The sequence below is a fragment of the Pelodiscus sinensis genome, chromosome 8 (assembly GCF_052426305.1).
Source record: "Pelodiscus sinensis isolate ZL-2025 chromosome 8, ASM5242630v1, whole genome shotgun sequence".
NCBI lineage: Eukaryota > Metazoa > Chordata > Testudines > Trionychidae > Pelodiscus > Pelodiscus sinensis.
Genome location: NC_143059.1, coordinates 66681131 through 66706740, shown reverse-complemented (window position 1 = coordinate 66706740; position 25610 = coordinate 66681131). Strand labels below are relative to the sequence as shown.

General features: G+C 43.2%; 1 protein-coding gene across 9 annotated transcripts in view; it reads left to right on the top strand.

Moving 5' to 3' along the window:
- The window catches only part of MXI1 (MAX interactor 1, dimerization protein), a 158194-nt gene that overhangs the window by 93055 nt on the left and 39529 nt on the right, over positions 1-25610 (top strand). For all 9 annotated transcript variants that reach the window (XM_089780217.1, XM_089780219.1, XM_089780218.1 and 6 more), the window contains one exon: positions 13147-13176. In XM_089780217.1, the coding sequence (XP_089636343.1) occupies positions 13147-13176 (30 nt within the window). The remainder of the gene's footprint in view (positions 1-13146; positions 13177-25610) is intronic.

The window sequence follows — 25610 nt, the reverse complement described above, 5'->3', positions numbered from 1 at the left end:
ACAGAAGTAAGTTTGAGGAGAGATCTGAAGGAGAAGGGGGTCAGCATTTGATGTACTAGTTGTGTGAGGATGATCCATGCTCACTAGTTAGCATGGCAGGGTGTGTGTTGGAGGGGTAGGTGGACAGGTAATCAAAGCTTACAGTAGTTTGGCTGATCCAGGGGTTGGTAAAGTAAAATATGAGAAGAGAAGCATTTGGTGGGTAAGTTGTGAAGGGCTAAGAAACTAAGAACAAGAATCTTATATCTGATGTTCTGGAGAAGGTGCTGCTGGTGGAGGGAAATAAATGGGTGAGGGTGATGTGGCCAGAACGACAAGTCACTGACAAGAAAGGGTACGTATTAGGGATGTAAAAAGTCATTTAAAAATGTATCCTTGCAACCTTTAAAAATCCTAGCAGTTACATGGTTACGTACTCTGTGGGCTCTGCAGAATAAAGCTTATTTACATTTTATACTGCAGAGCCTGCAGTGAAGCCTCCCCAGGAACCAGCTTGTTAAGCGGGCTTGCCACAGATAGGAGCTGTTCAGCCAACTTCAATATAAGTTTCCGCAGGGTGAGTAAATTTTATCTGAGTTGTTGGGCAGGGACCATCTTGTGTGTTTGTATAGCACCTTGCTCTTCTTGTCCTAGGCTATAACTATTCGTAAGGACCACAGTAATACAAAGGATAAGCTCAGAGAGGTAGCCGTGTTAGTCTGTAAGTGAAAAAACTAATAGAGTGAGCTGTAAGTACTCGGTGCTTGGCTTTTTATATGTGATTAGGGTGTGGGATGTAGTGGTCCTTCCAGGTCAGGTCTTTGTTCAGACCTTGATTAGAGGGTGTCAAACTTGTAAATGAAACCAAGTTCTGCAGTTTCCCTTTCAGAAATTGCTTTTAGATCTATTAGTGAGTTCCTGGGCAGGTTAAAATGTTCCCTTCTGTGTGTTACCGTTACGAATATCTGATTTGTGTTCATTAATCTTTTGTTGTAGAGACTGTCCAGTTTGGCCAATATACATGGCGGAGAGGCATTACTGGCACAGATCACATTGGTGGGTGTGTGGTATATGAGCCTCTGATATGGTGGTTTATGTGGTTAGGTCCTGTGATGATGTCGCTTGTATAGATGTGTGGACAGAGCTGGCACCGGAGTTGATTGCAGGGGTGGGTTCCTGGATGAATATGTTGGAGGTGTGCTACATGGTTGCTGGAAAGAATTTGTTTCAGGTTAAGGGGTTGTCTGTAGACGAGAATTAGCCTGTCTCTCCCCCTCCCGCCCCCAAGGCCTAAATATATGGAGATATACCTATCTTGTAGAGTTGGAAAGGACCTTGAGAGGTCATTGAGTCCAGTCCCCTGCCCTCACAGTAGGACCACGTACCATTCCTGACAGATTTGCCCCAGCTCCCTAAATGGCCCCCTCAAGGATTGAACTCATAACCTGCTGGGTTTAGCAGCCAATGCTCAAACCACTGAGTTATCCCTCTCCATGACAGTGAGGGGTCATTTTCCAGGATAGGTTGTAGATTGTTAATAATGCACTGGAAATCCGGTTGTGATTTAGGGCCTGGCTGTAGACAATTGATTGGGAAATGTGCCTTGGATGGAAGCTAGAGACATGTAGGTAAGTGTAATGGTCGATAGGTTTTTTGGATAAGGTGGTGGAAATGTGGCCATCATGTGATTGTACTGTAGTGTCAAGGAAGTGGATCTCTGGTATGGACTGGCCCAGGCCAAGGTTGATGGTAGGGTGGAAGTTGTTGAAATCTCTGTGGAATGACAAATGGTAACACCAATTTTCCGAAGCCAAGCTATATACTTTATTTTCACTGTTTCTCCATGAGGATTAAATTCCCCCAACTATGAAGGCCCAGCTGAAAGCTAGCTGCATGACCTAAATAAACTTCATGGCAGAACTGTTTGTGGGGTGTAGGGTAGAGTGGTGGCATGGCGAGCCTTTACGCTCCTGGTAAGCTGTGAAGGGAGTCTCCTTGCCAGAGCAGAGTGGTCTTGCTTGAAGATCCACTGCTGCAGATTCAGAGTCCTCAGTTTCCCCATACAAGAGCCAGCATCTGCTATTCCATCTGATAGTCTGGATCTCAGGCCCAGAGCCTGCCTGTGGATTGCATCTGTGAATAAATTTAATCTTCTCTACCCTAACCACTGCATACAACTCAATTCCTCAGTTTGTGTGTTAGGTGTGACTTTTTGCCCAGAAGGACTAGAGTTTTGCATTCATGTGTTTTGTTGAAACTATTCTATTCCAAGGATTGTAGCTATTACTGTAACTTCTGCTCTTTTGAGAGGTTGGGGTTAGATATGTACTAGTATAGTTGATTAACCGATAAGCCAACACTTATTGGTTAATGCTACAGATGACACACATTTCCGCCCCCACTCATACCTGCCAGTAAATTTTTTAGCAGGCTGGCCAGTAGCCCAGCCTCGCGCTGGGTCCAGGACCTACCCCCGTTGTGGCTCTGCATTTAAAGTGTATTAGGGGCCAGGCAGCCTGGTTCAGTTCCAGCTTATGCTAGGTCCAAGAGTTCAGTCTCTCCCCTGTATCAGAGGCAGCAGCACAGGGCGATAGGCAGCCAGTCTGCCAGGGGAGCTGGTTTTTAAACTTGGCTCCTAATTGGGATGTGGTACTGCTCAAATGGGGATACAACCTGTATAAAGAAATCCCCATGATTTATAATAAATTCCCAGGAAAACAATGAAGTGGTTATACTGTCAAGCGTTTCTTGCTGTACATCTATGGGTGTTGAAACGTGTTGCTTTAATGAATAGAAGTTGGCCCAATAAAAGATATTATCTCACCCACCTTGTTTCTCTGTGTTAACCATTCACAAGACTGCTGATTTGAAGAGAATAGAAACTGGGCATTGATTATGGGCATTTAGTTTTCAAGGTTGATTTCATGCGCCATGGAAAAACATTTTATTTAAATAAAACAATTGGGCCTAAACAGACGTATTATTTACTGTGTCTCACTCTTAGGCCACGTGTATATTAGTGCTGAAGTTCAAATAAAGAAATGCAACTCCAGCTATGTTAATTACATAGCTGGAGTTGATGTACTTTCATTCAAACTTAGTGGGAGGTCAACAGGAGCAACTGTCGACTTCCTTTATTCCTCGCAAGGGGTAAGTGTTCCAGAGTGAACAAGGACACCCTCAGCCTTCAATTTAGCAGGTCTTTAATAGACTCGCTAAATCAAACTCCAGAAGATTGACGATAGCAACATTGGTCTTCAGGGAAGTGAAGACATGGCCTTAGAAGAATTACGTGTAGCTTAATATTTCAATAACACATTATTAGAAAAGGTCTGGGACAACAACATTGTTTAGAGGAGTGTAGTACCTTATGGTGTATTAAAATGTAGTGGATTATTATAGTCCTAGTTTTGCATGTTTTCGATACAGACACAATGCTTTATTTTTTGCATGCAACAGTAGGCATCTTTTATGATGAAATCACTGGGAAACTCTTTCTTCAGTCTCCATTTCTTGTTTCATATTAAATGCAAATATTTTGGGGAACTGGCTAACTGCTCCATTATTTCTGTCATATGGTTTCCTGTACATCTTGTGCGCTAAGCTTTTAATGATTACTCCTGATCTCTCTCTTGTGGAGTTGTTTCTACAATATCATATTGTATTAATTTAGATGGAATATATAGGGCAAAGGTATTAACGTATTAACATTAGCAGTCACTGTCTAACATTAAACTTCATTAAACAAGGTCTAGAGTATGGTATTCAGAGTCCTCAGACTGCTTAGTACTATTAAAAGCCTTTTAGCTTTTAATTAAAGACCTAGAAAAGAAAGAAAAACAGTTAAAGAATTTGAAATATAAAGTGTGAAATAAATATTTTATTTTACCAATAGTGTGTTTTTCCTTTAGCTGTAGACAGTTTAAGTTAGGAAATAGAATGCTTTTGTTTGACTCTGTTGTAGATAGTATCAAAGATGAAAATAACTGTTCTTTAGGGGAAAAGAGAAATTATAATATCAGTATTTAATTGTGACACTCTGTACTTTTCCAGTGTCCTGAGACTGACGTGCTTGCAACAATACTGTTTACATGAAGAGGTTGGCATATTGGGAAGCCATCCTAGTACCCATGGCTTTTCCTATGGTTTGTACAAAGTGGTATTGTTGAATGTAGAATTGTTATAGATAAGGATTAGGAATGTAAAGGGTTAAATGGTTGCTCGGTAAGCATTCTCTGTACTGGTATGTTTACCAGAATAACTGGTTAACCGACCCCCGCCCTGCGACATGGTGACAGGCTTGGTCCAAACCTTCCACACTTTAGGTGGGCAGCTGTTTTGATGGCTCCCCACCCACAGTTGGGCATGATGTGGTGAGCCGGTTAACCAGTTAAACATATAGTTTGATTAACATTTTAAGCAGGATTTTACATCCCTAATATGGATGAAATGGATTAGTTTGGTTATATTTGAGGTGGATATTTGAAGGTTGTCTGCTGTCTTGTAAATATTTGGATCAGGCAGCTCTGATATCAGTGTGAGTAATGTTGGTGTATAAGGAGATAACATCCATGGTGGCAAGGTTAGGTCTGAGGGAGGTTCTTAGTGTTGCAGAATTTATTAAAGAAGTCACTTGTATCTTGGAGGAAGCCGGCCCTTTGTGCGTTAAGTGGCTTAAGGATAGTTTCTATGAGTCCCTGTATTCCTTCGGTAAGAGTGCTGTGACCAGATATGAAGGTTCTGCCTGGATTCCCTTGTCTGTATTCTGGGAAACATGTAAAAGGTCCCCGGGGTGGATTCCTAGGGGATGAGTTTGTAGCATTTATCTTGGAGTTGTTTGTGGAAGGATTTAATATCCTTAAATTCCTGGGTGAATTGTGTGGTGGGGAGGTCTTTGAGTCCTTTATATTAGGTGTTGTCAGAGAGTTCTGGGTTGGCCTCATTAATGTACTTACAATGAATGAGGACTATTATGGCTCCCCCTTTATGTCCTGATTTGATCACTATCTGATGGGTTTAGATTTCAGGGATTATATAGCTGTCCTCTTGGCAGTGGAGAGATTGTCATAGATATGATGTTTAAAGAGTTCAGTTAGGTTTTTTTTGTTTGTTTTTTTTCCCCCTGAAGCAATCGGTGTAATGTTCAATAGTGTGGTTTTGGCCACACTTAGACAGCATTAAAGATGGTAATATCTGTAATTCCAGGTGGCTGTTGGGATTCAACTGAAGCCAGTAGAGGCAGCTATGTCATCTGAGCCATTCTCTCTAGCCCATTGGGACCACTCTCTCTAGCCCATTGCATTTTTTTCTTCAGTCTTTCTTCATGTTTTATCTGGCAACCTGTGGAACTCCTTGCCAGAGGATGGTTGTGAAGGCTAGGACTTTAACAGGGTTCAAAAAAGCGCTAGATAAATTCATGGAGGCTAGGTCCATCAATGGCTATTAGCCAGGATGGGTAGGAATGGTGTCTGTAGCCTCTGTTTCTCTGGGAATGGATGACAGGAGAGGGGTCATTAGAGTTGCCAGGTGTCTAGTTTTGAACCGGACAGTCCAGTATTTGAGCTTTCTGTTCGGGAAACAAATTGAGAAAATATAAATGTCCAGTATCATATAGTAGCCCAGTGTCTGAGAGTCTGTAACGCTGAAATGCTGGCTGTTCCCTCTGCGGGGTGCTGTTGCCTGAAATGTTGGCTGTTTCCTCTGGGCAGCCCGTGCTGCATTGGAAGTGCGGGGCCCGAACGGCTGCTTGCGCCGCTTGCTCCCCCGTGGTGGCCCAGCTGAGCGGCGCATAAGTCAGCCGAGTGCCACGGCGGAAGGGGAAAGGGGGCGGGGTAGTGACGTACATGCCCGGGGGTGGGGCCTGGCCATGTATGTCATCGCCTCGCCCCCTTCACCTCCTGCTGTGGCACTCGGCTGACTTTTGCGCCGCTCAGCCAGGCTGCCAAGGGGAAGCCCAAACGGCTGCTTGCTGCCCTGTGGCAGTCCGGCTGAGCGGCGCAGAAGTCAGCCTAGTGCCACGGCGGGAGGCGAAAGGGGGCGGGGCGGTCACGTGCGGCGTGACCGCGGCTCCAGGCCCTGCCCCCTGGCCGTGAACGTCACTGCCCCTCTTCGCCCCCTGCCATGGCGCTCGGCTGACTTCTGCACCGCTCAGCCAGGGCACCGCATGGGAGCAAGTGGTGCAAGTGACCGTTTGGACTCCGCAGTCCCCCGAGTGAGAGGCAGGAGTGGGAGGAGAAGAGAAAGAGAGAGACAGGGAGAGAGGCAAGAGGTGTAGGAGAGCTGAGAGAGAGAGGCGGAGGGAGGTAGTAGGAGGAGCGAGAGAGACGGAGCGAGAGACTGGAGACTCAGGAGAGAAAACCAACATGGAGGAGAGACCTGAAAATCCCGTCTTATGATGGGCCAGTTGGCTAGTTTTATAAATAAGATGTAATGTAGATTGTGATGTAATGTCAAGTGTGTCTGGTATTTCTGTTGAAACCATCTGGCAACCCTAGGGGTCATGTGATGATTACCTGTTGTGTTCACTCCCTCTGGGGCATCTGGCTTTGGCCACTGCCAGCAGACAGGATACTGGGCGAGATGGACCTTTGATCTGACCCAGTATGGCCGTTTTTCTGTTCATTCAGAACTTGGAAGATGAAGGTCTGTAGTGCCAGGATATGGTAGAGGTAGCAGCCATGAAGGTAAAGCTCCCTCCAGTAGCTTATGTCTTTTCAGTCTTTTTTCATTTTGTTCTTTCATTGTTTCCCCACAATTTTTTTCTTTTACATACCCAAAAAGAGTGTGATGGATGGAATAGCCCTAGTATTTTGTCCACCAATTAGGCCTAATACCTGGCATACCAATGTATGCTTATTAACTTCCGGCTCCATGACTCCTATTTTTAAACAAGCAAATAACAGTCCTTGAATCATATCGACGTGGTCTTACTGTTTAGACTAATTCGGTTATTCTGTCTCCCTTTTGTACCTTTTGCCATTAATGTTTATTGTTATAGGTTATTTTGACATTCTGTGAACTTTCACATACTTTTTAGAGTTGAGCTCATAAATACAGTAAATTTGTAGCCCCGGCTTTCACAATAGTCCTTTCACTTATGTGACACTTCATTAGATTTAGGGAACACTGCCAATTTGTTTCTTTAAATAAACGCCTAATGTATAAAACACATCACCTTTCTGATAGAGTCCTCTTTAAATAGGATATCCTGCATTTTAAAATTTTAATGGATTTTCCCTCCTCAGCTGCTGATGCTTACAAAGGTCTTTTTGAGTAGAGTCTATAGGACAGGGGGCCGAGAAAAACAATAGTAAACATGCTCGTACCCTCCCTTTTCTCTCTGTGAACCTGCTTCTTCAGTTTCAGTTTTGCTGCTACTGGTAAACACTGTCTGATATAGCCTGGGTTGCAGCATGTATGTGCATGAGTGGTGTCCTAATGCAAGAGGCACAGAGTACAACAGACCATCAGCTACTGTGAAATTTTATACAAAGCACTGTCAAATGTATAAAGAAAAACAAAGAAACAAATTTCAAGAGAAATATGTTCGCTCTCATTGGTGTGATTTAAGGATTACTTGCAGTCATTGACAAAATGTTCAGATTTTCAAGTGGATGGTTTCTCTTCTGCCAATGTTGTTTGATCAGAAAGTTGATGCTGTTCTATAATTCTGAATGTTGAATAGTCAAAGAAAAAGCAATTGATAACCTGGTTGTATATCCAGATTCTGGTTTCTCTTAATCAGAATATAAATGAAGGTTGTATGTGGTATCTGTGTGTGAGATGTGTTTTTTGGTGAAAACTCAGTAGTCAGTTCATATCTGCTATTTTGTGGTTGATTTTTTTTAAATTATTTTAAAGTGTATAAAATATAATATTAAAAAATATGAACTGTAATATTAACAGACATGGTCATACATTTTATTTTTATTGATTTTCATTTAAGTGACAACGGTATCTTATTTAAATCCAGATATATCCATTGTAATATTTGTAGCCGAAAGGTAAAAAAAAACCATGCAGTGCAAGAGATGCAGAAAGTGAAACTGACTATACGCAGAAGAGAAACTGCCTCTTCTATTTTCATTGTCCAGGCTGAATAAAATGTAAAAATGTAGGCGAGTCTAAATGATTACAAGGAAATCAAACACTTTTTTCAAAAGTCTGTAGTTTGCTTAAATGTAGCTGCTGCTAATAGCACAGGTAACAACTTGGCAGGGTCCATTTTACATTTGCTGAGCTTCTTTTGTTCAAATTCAGCTGTGCTGGGAAAGTTTTTGCAGGCGATATGGTTAAAAGTCACAGCATAAATTTCCTGACTTGATGAAAAGACTGTGACCCCCTCAGAATGGTGTTGTTCATTGGAAAGAAGATAGGTAATAAAGAGTCTCCTGTGTGAGAAGAGTAGGAGGAACCTGCTGTTTTAATTTTGTTCACAGCAGTGAGCCAAACTTTGTTCTTTCTGTGCTGGCTTTGATAATTGCTTCAATATAATATAGGAATTCAGTTCATTGCATATCTTTGGCTTTATAACTGTTAATGGAATAGCCAGGAAGAGTGCAAAGTCTCCTGCAGGAACATACAGTAAATAAAACTGTTAACACGTTCCAAAGAATTTGAGGTCAGATTTTAAAGGGGCCTTGACCTAGTGTCTGGGAGGTTCCATTTTTTTGCAAATAGTAAATGAGCATTGTCGTTTGATGTGTAAATGATAGAATTTACTGTCCAGTTGCATGAGCAACTGGGATTGGCTAGTTTAAATCGTCACTTGCTTTAGTAACATATGCATTTCACTTCATTCACACAACCAACAAGAAATCAGAGTTTATGGGGGTGAAGTCCAGGGTATTCAAAGGATGTGAAAACCGTGTATCTTAGAGCCAGAACATAGGGCCATAGAGCAGCTGCTCTATCCTATGAAGTAATTGCAGACTTCAGCTCTTTGTCAGTTACAGAAGCTGCTAGGGCCACTATAGCCATGTAATTGTCAGGCATGTGTAATTATTAAAGATATGAATAAACATTTTACCAGTTAGCCTTAGTGGGTGGGGTCTGGAGCAGCTCCCCCTCCTGCCTCAGGGAGGGGGCTGCTCCAGCTCCATGGGGGCTCACAGCAGGCAGGGGCTACTCCAGCATCCCAGTTGGAGCAGCCTCTGTCTTCAGGGGCTTCTACACCTGGGACACTGGAGCAGCCCCTATCTCCAGGCTGCAGGCAAGGTATGCTCTGGCCAGGCTGGAGCAGCCCCTTCCTGCGGTGGTGGGGGTGGCTGCTCAAAGCCTACAGCAAGCTGGAGGGAAACATGCTCCAGACAGACTGAAGTGAACCCCATCCCCACCCTTCCTCCCGTTTAGTCAGTTAACTACTTACATGGGATTTTACAACCCTTGTAATTATGAGTCTGTCAACTCCTTGTCTGTTCTACATTGGGCTGGCACAGAGACCCCCTCCAAGGCAAAAGTTCAAGTACTACAGCAGTGGTCACCAACCAGTAGATCGGGATCGAACAGTAGATCTTGGAGCCTCTGACAGGTGATCCTGACTGGTTTAGCCAGGAAGCTGTTGAGTGCTGGCACTTCAGTTGCCCCTCTACCCACTGTCATGCTGCTCCTGCCCTCTACCTTGGAGCTGCCCCCCTGGGAGCCTCCTGCTTGTTTTGCAGGGTGTGGGAGGGTGCCCCTCCTCCCCCCACTTCTGTCCCCTATCTACACTCAGAGAGAAGGGGATGGAGGGAGCTCGTCAATGCAAATCTCTGTCACTCTCACACTGTGGGTGTATCTGTCATTCTCACCAACACACACACTGTCCTTTTCTCTCATTTCCCCCCACCCAACACCTACGTGGGGGGTTGTTGTTACTTCTATTACTACTTGCAAAGTGGGTTAGTTTGGGGTTTTGACTGTCCCTGCCCTGAACCACCTCCTACCCGAGATGTGAGTCCCCTTGTATCCAAACTGCTTCCAAGAGCTTGCACCCTGAAACTCCTCCTGGACCCCAATCCTCCGCCCTGGGCTAAGCCTGAAGCCCCTCCCTCGCTCCAAACTCCTTGGCTCAAGACCAGAGCTGGCGCAAGTGAGCAAGGATAGGGGAGGAAGAGGGATGGAGTTAAGCAGGGTGAAGCAGAGGCAATGCCTCAAAGAAGGGGCAGGAAGGAAGTGGGGCAAAGGGTATTTGGGTTAGAGGTAGATCTTGCATTGCACTTAAATTGAAAAAGTGGTCTTGTGGTTAAAAAGGTTGGAGACCTCTGTACTACAGGTAGCTGATACCTAGACTTGCACCAACAGTACATATGCAGGTGACTTGCATATCTACAGGCACACGTGGCCAAGTGGAGGCCACATTTTGCAACTTGATCTTTAATTTTAGGTTTGCCAGCTGTCAGAAGATGTATATTAAAATAAAAACCATACACTCATGATCCAGCATTAGTTGCTCATTTAACCAGGAGAATGAAAAAATTGTTTTTCTTTTACTTTCAGGGTGACCCTTTTTAGGGATTTGCATGATGGGACATGAAAACAATTATTTGGGGAACTTGTCTGGCTTCAGGAGTCTGCATAGTCTAATGTGCCTTTAAAGTCTGTATGTTGAGCTGGCAGTAGAGATGCCAGCTTCTAATTTTGACTGGAGGTGCTCAATCCCCATTCAGCCATAGGCACCATTCCCACTCCACTCCCTCCCTTCCAACACCTCCTGCATGCCGTGCAATAGCTGTTCTGTGATGTGCAGGAGGTGCTGGGAGAAAGGGGAAGGAGTTGATTGATGGGGGCTACCATTGGGGTGCACTGGGAATTGGGGGGAGAGCTGGCTGCCAGTGAGTGCTAAGCACTTGCTAATTTTTCTTGGTGGCCGGTCCAACCACCAATCACTCCTGGAGTCGGTGTTTAAGGCTGGTAGTGTAATTACCAGCTCCAGAAGATATACCCATACTAGCATCATTCAAGTTAGCCCACTTGAGCATAGCTGCACCAGTGCAAGTGCGTAAGTGCTTGTCAGGTTGGTGCAGGTGTATCTCCTTAAGCTATAATTTACATCTCCAAATAGAAATGCATTCTGAGTGATCTAGTGTCCAATACCAAATCAGACACATTCCACTGACATGCTGTAAAGATTTTGTCCATCTATTTATAGGCCCTGAACCATGGCTACTTAAGCTTTAATCTTTGGGGGTTTGTTTCTGTAAAGTTGTTTTATTTCCCAAATGTTCACAGGTTTAGTTGTGATCTTCATTGGACATCTAACACCTGTTCAGCACTTTTTCTTCTTTCTTGGGAAGCGCTTCATTATTAGAGAGTTTCCCTTGGAGCTGTGAATGGGTCCTTCATTCAGTTCCTAACTGGAGAATTCTCTGCAGGATTCTCCAGATGGGGATAGAGGATTATCTTCTCAGAGCTCCGGAAGAAATGTGATGCCAAATTACAGAAAATAGATTCTTTTTAGTAAGCTCTTGGTTCATTTACTCCTGTATCAAGATGAACTTGTATTAAAGGGATATGTTCGATTAAAATTTGTTTTAAAATAATATTTTTTTTAAAATAATATTACCTGACCTGGGCTGCTAATAACATTTTAGATTATAAAAGCTGATGAAAGGACACTAATATGTAAATATATAGGACTAGAAAAAAAAAAACAACAACCCCCGAGCAACGTAAGTTTCTCTGGCGTAAGTGGTAGCTTGCACAGTGCTATATCAGCAGGAGAGCTTCTCCTGCTAGCCTAGCTACACCGTTCATTGGTAACAGTTTAATTATGTCACTGGGAAACCTCTCTCCAATCAGCATAAAGCAGTTATGTGAGAGCTGTTACAGCAGTGCATCAGCATCAGTACACCTGTGCTTCTGTAAGGTCTCTTGTGTAGACATAGCCTAACTTTGTCTATTAATGTTGTCATCACATAAACACAGTATTTCTGTTTTGTTTCTAGTTGCTTTAATTTTTCTGCAGTGACTAATTGTCTCAATAGCATGACTTGTTTAGTAGACAGGTATAAAGACAAGAACACATGTTTTCAGATTTTTCTAGTGATGTAAGTATGAGGCTAAATGCCTTTTTTTAGGGTATAGATGCTCTCCTATTAGTGTTGAGAGGTGCTATGAGCTGGAGAGCCATATTTCAATCCCATGAGCGTTGCCTCAATCCCCTGTAGTGCTTGCAATCCTGGAAGAGGAAGCATTCTTTTATTCTGCCTCCACATGCCCAAATGCTGGTGGGCTCTGGCAGCAAGCAGTATAGATCTTGTTAGTGACCTTTTGGATCATAGAATCATAGGACTGGAAAGGATCTCGAGAGGTCATTAAGTCCAGTCCCCTGCACTCATGGCAAGATCTTGCACTATCTAGACCATCCCTGACAGCTGTGTGTCTAACATTTTCTTAAAAATCTCCAGTGATGGAGATTCCACAACTTCCCTAAGCAACTTATTCCAGTGGTTAACCACCCTGACAGGAAGTTTTTCTAAATGTCCAACTTAAACTCCCTTACTTCAATTTAAGCCCATTGCTCCTATCATCAGAGGCTAAAGAGGATAATTTTTCTTCTTCCTCCTTGTAACAAACCTTTAGGTACGTGAAAACTGTTCTCATGTGCCGCCTTGGTTTCTCTTTTCTAGACTAAACAAATCATGTTTTCTAGATCGTTAATCATTTTTGTTCCTCTTCTTTGGAGGGTTGGATTTTGGATGACTTGTCAAGTATTGTTTTACAGAGCGACTTCCATCTGAAGATCTCAAAATATTTTAGATACATGAATAAGTCTTCTTATAGCCCTATGGGTTAGGTTGTATCAATATTCCCATTTGACAGATGGGCAAAGGCTCAGAGAGGTTAAATGACTCAACTGTGACCTCACATGGAGTCAGTGGCAAAGCCAGAAATTGAACCCAGGGTCCTTGACTCCAAGACCTCTGATGTCACCATTGTCTCCATTCTGATTTTTGAATATCTGATGTAAATTTACAGTAGTGTATCTGATAACAGCAGTTAAATATAGACCAAGCATAGGAAGTGTCTCTCCTAGGAAGAGAGAGTAAAGAGTTATGGATGAATATTTTAATATATACAAATGATATACTGTATTGTACTGGTGGAAATGTTTATGGCTTGCAGCAATTGGATTACTATATTGTGAGGATGATGGTAGCTAATCCAGTTTTTTTTTCTATCTTCTAGATCTACACACAATGAACTAGAGAAGAACCGGTAAGTAGCTAATGCACTGAATTCTAAGAAATACAAAGTCCAGTGAATGTAATATGTTTTAACATTATGCATGCAGGTGTGATTTTTATCAGCTCAGAAAGCTGGGGATTTCCACCTTACACCAGTCAGGTTTAAAGTCCAGGCAAAGACTCGAAAAGATATAAAAAAGAAGCCCTTTTTTCCCCCTCAAAAAAGGCAAGAAGTGACCTAGTTTTGCAACTAATCTGTATGCTGAGTAAATACTGTTCCTCTTCTCTGACACTGAAATCTGATTGGGTCATTGTCCCTACATGAGGTTGCTAAGGTATCTGGTTTCTTGGGCACTGGATAATACATGCTACCATGAACTGAAGGGCAGTGCTTTGCTCCCCCCTTCTTCCCCCAGCGCCTTGGCAGGACTGTAATATTCTCTGCAGCATAGAAGAAAATGCCATTGTCCAGAGGATCTGAAGTCTGGCTAACAATGTTCCTGTGGAGTGTCGTTCTCGTAACCTGTTTTAGGACAGAGTCTGTTTATCCTTGATTTGGAGTTTCAGCAAGCCCTGCAGTTTTGTTACTTGGCTAGATCTGCTATATGACTCAACCCTTTTGTAACAGGAGTTAAAGTAAGACAAATACCATTGAGACATGGGAGTTAGTTCACACGCAGATCAGATTATAGCATCGAAGTCAGGATGCTATAGTTAAGGTTCTGTCAGGGTTTCCATTATAAATGAACCTTGGGGTTTTTCTTGTCAATTGGAGCAGAAAGAGTCTTCTAGTCTTGTCTGCTTCTGTATTGTGGAAAAACCCACAGGGCAGGTTACTTTGCATGTACAGCCAAGTGCTTGTTGTTGCATCTTCCACACATCTTCCTCAGTTCATGCGGGAGGGCAGCATGGTTAATCTGGGGAACTCCAGTCCATGCTTGTTCACTGACCAGACCTAGAGAGGTGACATCTTCCACATTCTTAGCTCCCTAGGGGGTCATCGCACAGTGCATACTGCCCTTGGTTCCTTACCCTCTGTTTATCTACAGAATTAATTTTGTTCTGTAAAGCACAGGTCTGGTTTCCTATGGTTTCACTCAAACCTTCCTTGTTGCTCGCTATTTGTAGGGCATAATTTTTATCACCCCAATTCTGCTATGCCCATAGTTACAGTTTGTATTTTCCACTTCCCCAGGATGAAAGCTACCACCATAAGAAATCAGACTTTTCTGAAAACCTGCTAATAGTGTTTCAACTCTGTTGCCCTAGTCAGTGCGGATCAGGGCTTGGTGTGTTAGAAACTTTTTTACAAGCCTCCCATGGTTTTCTTCAGTGGGGGCGGGGGGGACCTTTAAAGAATAGCCTTATAGACCTTATACCTAGATAGATGTGGCAACTACAGTACTTTAAACGACTCCTGTCTAGTATTTTCAGTGCCTGTGAGAATCTTCTGAACATGAGAAGTTGATACTCAGGTAGCAATGGGCCACTTTTTAATATTATTTTAACCTACAGTGGAAGATGCAGTGATGGGCAAGTTCAAGGATACATGAGTTGAGAACACCTTTTTTTAAATGATCAGTGGCATGAAAATTGTCATGAGGAATGAAAATTGGTGCATGTTTATTTAGGGACTCCTTGTTTCTTATTTTCATAATGGTTTTATTCAATGCTATGCACATATAACTGGGTACTGTTTAGACATCTACAAATATATAAAAACCAACTAGAAGCTGTCATTGCTTCCCAGTGTATATTAGTGACAACAGGACAATGAGTTGCATGCTAAAAGTATGTATTTCTGAGCTCCACAGCAGTTTTTTTTCCTGAGAAGAGTAATCTCTCTTCCAGTGTAGATTTTCATCACATTCTATTTGTAGTGTTTGTTTGTCACTGTCTCACAGACTTTGCCATGGCAAAGGTAAAAGCCTTGGTATTAATGGCTATAGCTCTGCATAGATATAAAATTTACATCTGTATCCGCAAAAATGAGCCATGGATATCGGCCTCCACATCTGCAGATGTGGGTACCCATGGATATAAAGCAGATATCCACAGATTTTCAAAACTCTACAAATGGTTTTGTTGCTGACAGTTGCTATACAGATTATTCTTTTTGAATCTCCTATTGTATCTGTTGTTGACACACACAATTTTTAAAATTGTCCACTAATACATTCCTGACTTACGTCTCTTCCCCCCACGCCTAGCAGTCTGTCTAGTGTGTGGTTATATTCTACTCTAATTCATTCAGCAATTCAACAGAGTTGCTTTCAAATGCTGGCAGGAGTACTGGTTGAAAAAAGAAAACATTTTCTAATCCTTGTATTTAAACACACTGTTTTACTCTAGCTCAGTTTTTGCAGGGCTGAGGAAACTAGTCTATATGTGGATTATAATCTTGTTTCACTTTGATGTTTGAAAGCATTTGAATGTTAAAAGTGTAATGAAAATATTTGAGCTGGGAACCTACATTACTTTATTCTGGAAGATTGAAGGACCCACAAATAACACTTTGATTCTGATAAGGAGACTGTAGATTTGGTATTCACATAGAAACTGTGATATTCAAGTGGTCTTTATTTTCCTACTGGGTTTTTTTTTCAGTTTCTTATGTATTGCCCTAAAGTTTATATCAGGTTTTTAAAATTATTATGTACAAATAAAATCAGGTTAATTTATGGTGATCTGTCTTTAATACTCAAGTTGGAAAATTTTGTGTTGGTGTGTTTTTTATTTAATGAGTGGGTATTTTGGTTTCCCTTTGAGATGAGTCATATCTTTCATACAAAGTGGAAACCAGTTACTGCTGCTTATGTGCACCAAAGTTCAGTCAATAGAAGAGTACATTTTACCTTCTGATTATTCAGTGATAAGGTTTAAAATCTTAGAGCATGCAATTATGGTTATCTAATGGCTAGTTGTTTTCGGCTTCTGTAATATATCTTGATTTTAGTTTGTTCCTTGCCTTTGATTATATGTCTTGAATAGTTTTGCCTTTAGACTATTGCTTATAATTTGGTAGGAATATACAAAGTTATTTGAAGTTTGTAGCTCATTTTAGGAAAATGTGTTTTTCATTGAAGTTAAAGAAATTAATAATTCATGGTCAAATCCTAAATTCCAAGTGCATGAGGCTTTTAACTCAGGAAATACAATAAAACAATGGTGTCCAACACACTAGTCACATGTGACTATTCGTCCAGTTGAGTGTGGCTATTTGGCCACTTGAGTGTGGCTAGTCTGCTCTAGCAGTAGCCACTATTGCTTCAAAACTGGTTGGACACCATAGTAATAGAACATACGTGACCTTAAGCATTTTGAGTGTAGTGGGACTTAGGTACATGTTTAAGTGCCTTTTTGACTAGAAATGTTTTCCTGAATTAGAAGCAGAGTAAGTAACTCAGGAGTTGACCCCAGACTGTCAAATAGTGAAAACAGTTAAAACTACTTACTCCATTCCAAAAGGCCGTGCAATGGATATATAAAGAGATTCCCAGTGAACGCATATTGATGCCAAAGGAAGTGTTCCCTCCTTTAAATAAAAGCACTTAGGTTGTTTTATAACAATCTTTCCCCCCTCTCTCCCCTTAAACTCTGGCCCCTGAAGAAAAATTGGTCATTTGTAGAATAGAAAACTCTTGAAAAGCCAAATCTTGTGCTTTGAATGTAATTAGGATCCATTTGTGAAAGTAAGATCTCTGTTTTGCAGGTTTAAATATAAAAAATAAACTAGATTTGCTTAGTAGTAAGTCTACCGTTTTAAAGACAGCAGGAGTAACTGACATTCTGCTTTTTAGACATCTAGTCTCTGGCTCTGCTGGAAGGATGTGGTTGCTGTGGTGTGAACAAATGATTCATGACAGTGAGATAACTTCCTTGCTTCTTTGTAAAGTGGCAATTTTGGTAAACCAAACTGGTGATGTTGTTATCTGTTGGAACATCTATGTGCTAGGCTGCATAGGGTAAAGCTTACTGTTTTTTATGAAATAGCAGATTTTGTTTTAAAAATAAACTTAACTTTGTCAACTTTATATTTTCACACACACTTGACTGGCCTTTGTGTTTTCAGTGGTGAACCTTGCATCGTAGGGGTGAACAATGTATAAATGAGTGTCTGAGTCCACTCTAAAGCATTTGGAAGAGGAGAATTGCTAAGTGCTAAGCAGTCTTACAGAAATCATTGTATGAAATAAGTGGTGCTCAGAGGTGACCCGGCAAGGAGAAGCATTTGTGCCCTTTTTTGATTTATGAAGAAGGCCCAAAAGCTTTTTAAAATAGCTTTTGACTTGTTTTTTATTTTACAAATTAAGGTCTTGTGTCTCTTGCTAGACTCTAGGGGTAGCCAAGAACAAGAGGGATTATGGTACAACAAATACCCAGAAAGTAAAGCTGAGAAATTTAAATAGGGAGGGAATTGTTAACCACTCTTTGTTTTTGCTACCTGCTATTTAGGTCAAACATCTTAAAATACATTTTGGTGAGACGTTTAAATAACCCTCCACCTCCCTTTGAATTGAGGCCTTCTAAAAGCTTCTGCACCAGCTTCTCTGGTCCTCCAAGGATACTTCTGTTAAAAATGGGGAAGTGAGGTTTGATGTCACTGATGCTTTAAAAGTAAAAAGCCAGCAAAAAATGCTCCTTTTCAGAAAAATGTTGGTGAGGGGACATTTTCAGGAATTCATTATATATCATCAAAGAACAAACAAGGGTACTGGCTAGGAGACTTCAGATTTGGCTCTTCTTTCCTAAGCTCCTGTACAGTTGCTTCCATCTCCTTATTGAATAAGGCACAGGATTTGGGAGATAGAGGTTTAACCAAGAGCACCTTTCCGTGGTTACAGTTCTCCCAAATCCTAGGTGGAGTGTCTGTGATTACTCTTCCAGAACAACAATTATAACTGTAGAGATCCAGCTTACATTGCTCAGAGATACGGAGCCTAGACTATCAGGTCAAGGCAACCATATAGAAAGAAAAGTTACCAGATATGCTTGGCACTCCTATGAGGAATTGGTGTAGAAAATCTATTCATCCTCTTTTGTGTCCTAAAATGAGCCCAAACATTTGGAAGATGCCTGCAGTTCTAAAATTAGGATGTTCTAGGGATTGACCTCTTGCATTCAAAGTGCTCTAAATATGATTTCTGTGACAGGCAATAAAAGCAGTATGGAGTAGTGGCTTGCTGAGTCTCAAGAGGCCCTGTTGAGGCCTGGATACAGGCAGTCCCCGGGTTACATGGATCCGACTTACATCGGATCCCTACTTACAAACGGGGTGAGGCAACCCCGCACTAGCTGCTTCCCCCCAGCAGACCAGGGAGACGCGAAGCTAGCTCCCCCCCCCCAGCAGACCAGGGAGACGCGGAGCGGCTTTTCTCAGCAGACACCTCAGCTTGACTGAGGGAAGTGAGGTGTGGGAGAATAAAGGACAGAGGGAAGTGAGGTGTGCGAGAATAAAACTGAGCTCTGGAGAAATGTTTGACTAGAGTTTCCCCTACAATATGTACCAGTTCCGACTTGCATACAAATTCAACTTAAGAACAAACCTACAGTCCCTATCTTGTATATAACCCGGGGACTGCCTGTACTGTGTAGGGAAAAGTGGAAGACATCGTTATCTGTAACCAGATGGTATCTACCTGGAATGCACCACAGCCATTTCTGGATCAAGAATCTTGAATCTTTGCAAAACTTTCATCTTTAAGTTTCCATTTCAGCCTGTTGCTAAAGACTTTATTTTAGGACGACTCCTGTATTTGTTACTTTTATGGATAGGCCTAAAAGTGAAGACCAAGGGTCATATTCATTGATGGTGAAACTTGCTTAGCATTAGACTAGAAAATATTTGGCCCTAGGTACACAGATCAGCCATCTGCTTTTTGGGTGTAGTTTTGCAAGCACACTTATGCAGGAAGGCAGGCTTCTCCTCTGGCTATCCCAAATCTGTCTCCAGAGGCTTCACCGGCTGCTTCTTCTGTAGCTTGAAGTGCTTGCTTGTTGAAGTATTGAGAGTCAGAGACTTTGATGCAGTAGCATGCCTTGTTCAAGTAAAAACATTACTCACTGGTCCTTCAGCTAAAAACCACGTGAGGAACTCATGCCTCATAGAAGATGAGGTAATGAACATAATATCTGAAATGGACTACCAAATAACTACAACTTTAAGGGCTTTGTACATTCTGGCAGGAGTTCAAATTGTGTGTCACTGTTCATAATAAGAGCAGCACCAAACAAAAAATGCCAAGAGGAATTGTAATATCTGTAAGGCAACTAGCCTATATGGATCCGATAACAAGGGAATTTATTCCTTAATAGAAAATATAAGCAAACTGTTTCTCTCCTTTTGTTTTAGTCTATCTGAAATACTTATATGACCTCCCTCATTATAGTGTCAGTACCTCACAATCTTTCCATTTATCTTAATGACACCCCTGTGAAATTGGGATAATAGCACTGCCCTATTGTATAGATGGAGAATGGAAGCACAGACACACTTAGGCTGTATCTACACTTAAAATGCTACAGCAGCACAGCTGTAGTGCAGCAAGTGTGCTGCTATAGTACTTTAAGTATAGACGCTTACTATAGTGACAGGAGGTTTCTTTGTCACTGTAATAAATCCACCTCCCCAAGAGGTGGTAGCTAGGTCAGAGGAACAATTCTGTTCTAGCACTGCTTATGTTAGGGATGTCAACATGTAGATGACTACACAATTAACCAAAAAGCCTGGGCTTATCCGTTAATCCTGTTGACTACATGCATTTCTCCCTCCTCCCCCCGCTGCCTCTGTATCAGAGGCAGCAAAGGCGAGGGAGGCGGGAGCCAGTGCTTTAAGCCTGCTTCTCCCTAGCACTGGATCTGCCTGACCCCTGCACTGCTACCTCAGATAGGCAGCAGCGCAGTGCATTGGGAGGTGGGAGCTGATATGCCTGGGGAGCTGGCTCCATAGACCTGCCTGCCCCCTCCCTTGCTCTTTCCTACAAAGTCAGTGGAGGTGTGGCGGGCAGGAACTGGTGCTGGGGGGCTCCTCCCAGCACTGGCTCTGTATGCCACCTGCCCTCCCCCCCCACACACCATTAGAGGCAGCAGGATAGGGATGGAGGGTGGGGAGGCTGCTGTGAAGTAGTCTCTGTCCATGGCGGGCTTGGGCTCGCTGCAGACAGAGGCTGCTCTGTAGCAGCAGCCCCTGTCCGCTGGCAGTCCAAGCTCCCCATGGACAGAGGCTACTCCGGCATTCCACAAAACGTCTGTCTGTGGCAGGGTCCAAGCTTGGACCCCCATGAACAGGGGCTGCTGCTTCCCCGCACTGCTACATCTGTATCAGAGGCAGCAGCATGGGGCAGCAGGCAGTAGCCGATCTGCGCAGATTGCTGGTTAAAAACCAGCTCCCCTCACAGACCGCCTGCCACCCTACAGTGCTGCCCCTAATAGAGGCAGCAGCATGAGATGGCAGAGAGCTCTGTGGGAGTGGGGCCTGGAGTCACTGGCTGCAGGCCTCTCCTCTAGGAACTATTGAATAGTTGTATAAACGCTAAACTTTGGTGCGGTTACATGATTATTCAATTACCTGTTGTCTAATGTCCCTAGTCTACATGGGGACTACGGTCATCTTAATTATATCACTGTTATGAATTTCTCTCACTCATAAGCAATGTAGCAGGGTTGATTTTAATTTTCTAAGTGACTAAACCCAGGTTGCACAGGAAGTCTGGTGGAGCAGAGGTTGACTCTGTGTCTCTCGAGTCCCAGGACAGCATGCTTCCTGTCACTGAACTCTCTTCTTTTTGCTGTTACATACCTCTTTCCCCTCCCTCTGCCGCTTATCCTCCCTCTTTAAACATTTTCCTTTCTTCATTATTTCTCCAAAACCACCTTCCTTTTGTACAAGGAGAGCCTAAAAAGATTAGGGCTGTTCAACATAGAAAAGAGATGACTAAAGAGGAGGGAAAAGCTTATGAAGGAGATGTGCATTCACTTTTTTTTCCCATATCATTTATGATGTATAGAAGTGTCATTTACCTTTTCTCACAATACAAACGTGAGCGGTCACCCAGTGAAATGAATAGCTAGCAGGTTTATTACAAACAAGAAATAGTAGTTTTTCCGCACTCTTAGTTAACCTGTGAATCTCTGTAAGTTCAAGGAGGATTGGTCCATCAATGATATTAGCCAAAATGATCAAGGATGCAACCCATTTCTTGGGGCAGCCTAAATCAGCTGTGAGGGAAAGACACAGGATGGATTGCTCCAACTGCCCTGTTTGGCACACTCCATCTGTATTTCTGGTACGACTCACTGTCTGACCCAATATGGCTGCTCTTATGTTCCTCCTGTGTCTCTGTTCCCTGAGTCTCCCTTCCTCCTTTACTACTAGGAGCTCCAGGGCTACTATTTACCCCAAAACTCCCCCATTCTCTCGTGGAGTATCCACTTTACTTCCTGAGCAATCCTCATTTTTTGTGCCCGTTTTAGCTAGGCATGTCAATATGTAGTTGAATACGCAATTAACTGATAAATCTGTGCTTATTGATTAATCTTATTGACTACATGCACTCCTCCCCCCTCGCTGTCTCTGTATCAGAGGCAGCAAGTGTGTGTGTTGGGGGGAGAGGGGAAGGCGGGAGCTGGTACACACAGGAAGTCGGCTTTCAAGCCAGCTCCCCATGTGTATCAGCTCCCACGGAGTAGCATCTGTCGCTGCGGACAGAGGCTGCTCTGTGGGATGCTAGTGCAGCCTCTGTGCATGTGGAGCTGGCTTTTAAATTGGCTCCCCTCATGGATCAGCTCCCTCCTGCCACCCCACGCTGCTGCCTCTGATACAGACAGCAGTGCAGGGTGGCAGGGAGCACACTGGCTGCCATCCCCGTGCCGGGGACTTTCAAATAGTTGTGTAACTGCTATAATTTGATGCGGTTACATGATTAATCAATTAATCGCTGTCTGACTTCCCTAGTTTTAGCTCGCCTTGGCTGTGAGTGGGCATCACTACTACTTTTTCTGACTGAGAACAAATGTGAAACCTCTGGGTCTAAGATTCTACAGCTGAGCTGGTCCTCTTATACGAATGCCAAAGAGATATGTGATTTATGTATCCCATGAGCTATGGTATCTAAGCAAACTCTCTGGGTAACTGAGATTCTTGGAATAGTGTGAGGGGAGGGAAGTAACCTCCCCTTCTTATTTTAGTCTAGTAGAGGCTGTTTGACCATGAATAGCATTATCCTTCCCAGATCTTTGTCTTTCCAGATCGCCACTTGCAACTCTTACTTATACAAAACCATTTGCACAGCTGTGGACAAGCACTCCCTGTGGCTTGACTCCCAAACAGCACATGTGACAACAGTAAAATAATTAATGGGCAATGTGCAGCTAGGGGTCAGGAATTCTCTTCCCATCCTTGAGTGCAGGGAAAATCGACTATCTGATGCAGGCCATACCTATACCAGTGCCACATCACCACCTGTAGTTCAGCAGAGTGCACTAGGGAAACCCAGCTTTGTGAATCTGTGTGGCTCTGTTACTGGCTGTTTCATTTGTCCAGAAACATATAGTATCACTTACACATGGTGTTTTTTTATCTTCAAAGCACTTAACAAACCCACATGATACCCCTGTGAGGTTGGTATTGTCCCCTTTTTACAGAGGGGAGACTGAGGCATGGTTGTTATCAGAGTTTCCCAAGACAATGCCTGGTTTTAGTGTAAGAGCCTGGATAAAAAATCGTGGATCCCAATGGTTTGTGCAAACCCATTTATCTTTTCCAGTGTGCGCTGAGTTTAAAATGTTTATGGTAGCCTCTCAAGTGTAGCCTTGTAGTTTACGCTGCCTGAAGTTCACCAAGATTTTTCTTCTCCCACTAATTATTTATCTTTTAGACAAAATACATAAAACAGCATGAATTATTTTTAAAAAAATGCTCTTGCAAGCATCAGATGACTTTGCCCAGTACCTGCTTGAATGAAGTCGCATGAGGAAAAGGGAGTGTCTTGAATCGTGATGTGTATTTTAAAATGTACTTACCTTCAAAGTAGTTGTGTCCTGTATATTCAGGAATATATTTTTCTGCTGTTCTTTTTAATCGCACAATTTTTCCTAATGAGGATGTGCCACAACTTAAGCCAGAGGTTCTTAACCAGTGGTATGGGTATCCCTGAGAGTAGAGGGAGGTCTTCTAGTGGGGACATCAACTCGATTAGTTCAGTGTTCCTCAACATAGAGGTCATGGGATGAGTTGAGGAAGATCACAAGTGCAGGGTCAGCATTAGGGGGTGTCAAGTTGGGCAAGTTGCCTGGGGCCCCATGCCACAGAGTTTTCCACAAAGCTAAGTTCTATGCTTTAGTCCCAACTGGTGGGGCTCAGCCCCAAGTGGCAGGGTAAGGGCTTCAGACTCCTAAAAGAGGCACAGTAGCCTAGAAAGGTTGAGAATCACTGATTTAAGCCACTATTCAGTAGAGATGTTAACGGGTTAACCCTCTTGGTCACATGTAGCCTGCTCTCCCCCCCTCCCCCCCGCTGTCTTGTGTCTGGTGGGAGCAAGTGCGTGAAGCTGGTTCCCAGCGATTGCCAGCTCCCATGGAGCCGCCTGCCCCCTCTCACAGAGGCAGCAGCATGGGCTGGTCAGGGGTTGGAGAGCGTGATTCTGATACAGATGCTGCATTGTGGGGTAGGGAGTAGGGAGGCCAGGCGGGAGCCCATACGTGTGTGGAGCCAGCAGTGCAACAGGAGGGTGGGGGATGGAACTGGGTGGGTAGGCAGGAGCCAGTGCTTAAATACAGATACAGAGGCAGCAGTGGGAGGAGGAGAAACGGGAGCACCCTCCTCCCCCATGTATAAATGTGTAACAGATGAAAAATCGAGCAGTTACTCATTGACACAAATACCCCCGTTTTAACATCCCTACTATATCTAGTCAAATATTTTATTGTTTGGTATAATGTATGTATATAGCCCTTTTTTTAATCTGTAGGTTTCACAGCATTTTGAAGAGCTAGAGAACCTTACCCTCCCAAAAATGGATACAGACCAGGGGAAAGGGGGCAGAAAAGGTTAAATGGTTGGCCCAACGTCACACCATGACCCAGTGACAGAAGCTAGTGATGGAACCCAGCTCTTCTCTTGCTGCCTTCCTGTCCCCAATCTCTAAGCTAATGGGTTATGGCCAGGTTGGGATAGGTCACTGCTGGTGTAGATAAGGCATATATTAGTTAGGGGGAGTGGGGCCAGTGTTATGTGGGGTGAAGAGGAGCAAAAGTGTGCGCCAACTTGACTGGATGGGTGTGAAGGGGGAAGAGTATTGATACTTGTAAGGACTAAGCCAGGTCTGGTGTAAGTTTCTGAAGGGTGGGGAGTGGAGGGCGGGGGGCAGAGTGTGGATAGATGGGAATGGGAGAAGGCAATAGGAGGCGGTTTGGAAGTTTGGATGCATCCACGTGAGTTACTCAGAGTTTGGAACAGCTGTAACTAAGCAACCACTATGTTTTGAAGCTCTAGCTAGGCCCTAGAGCAGAATGCTCCTTGATGCATTTTAAGCAGCCAGATCTCTCCTTTGATGCATAATCATATTTACTCTCTCTTCTCCACACTCCCAAATACAGGTATGTTGAGGGAGGGGAACTGCTGGCTCTCCCAGCAGCATAGAACTTGGGAACCTGATGGATGATACATTCCGTACCACCTCCTCCCAGGAGAGACATTCCCACTCTGCTTAAATACCCAGTGCATTGAACCCTTTGCACTGCATAATACACAGGGGTTGGCTCAATAGTTGTGTGGTTACTAGCCACTTCCTATGTGGGCAGTGCCAAGCCTTTGACTTTAAGAAAGGAGTGAGTTATTGAAGAGGGCACATTTTAGAAGGTAGAAAAAGGGTTCTCTCGTCTCTTGGGCCATCTACTGCTTTCTCCTAACTCAGGCTTGCTCCCTAAAGAATGCTGACTTGTGCTTTTTCCCCAGTTTTAAATATCTTCAGTGATGGTGTTTCTGCTGCTTTCCTGCTGTTCCACAATCTCTAAAGATCTCGGAATATATAATTATTCCTTACTGTTTCAGTAGTACCTTGAGGCCCAGGGGCCCCATTGTGCTAGGTTTATTTTAAAATATGCACATTGGTAAATCACTAGTGGCTTCCAGAACACTTTGCGGGTGGTTTGTAAAGAACTGCATGGTCACGTGGTGCTGGCGCTCTTCTGCTTCCAGCTGCTAAATTGCATTAAAATAAGCTAAAAATACACAAAATTCTTTATTGTAACCAATTTCTGCTCTACCCATGGGGGGCATTGTGCAATCACAGATAGGAGGGTTGATGGTTTGTGTGATCATGAATGGGAGCAACTGGAGAGCAACCTTCAGATGCTGATGTCATCCATGTCCAATTGCTTTTTCCAGTTTCTAATCTGGATGTTTTTCCCACTGTGTTGTTTGGGTATTGCTTCAGCCCGGTCTTTTTTCACTTCAGCTTCACTTAG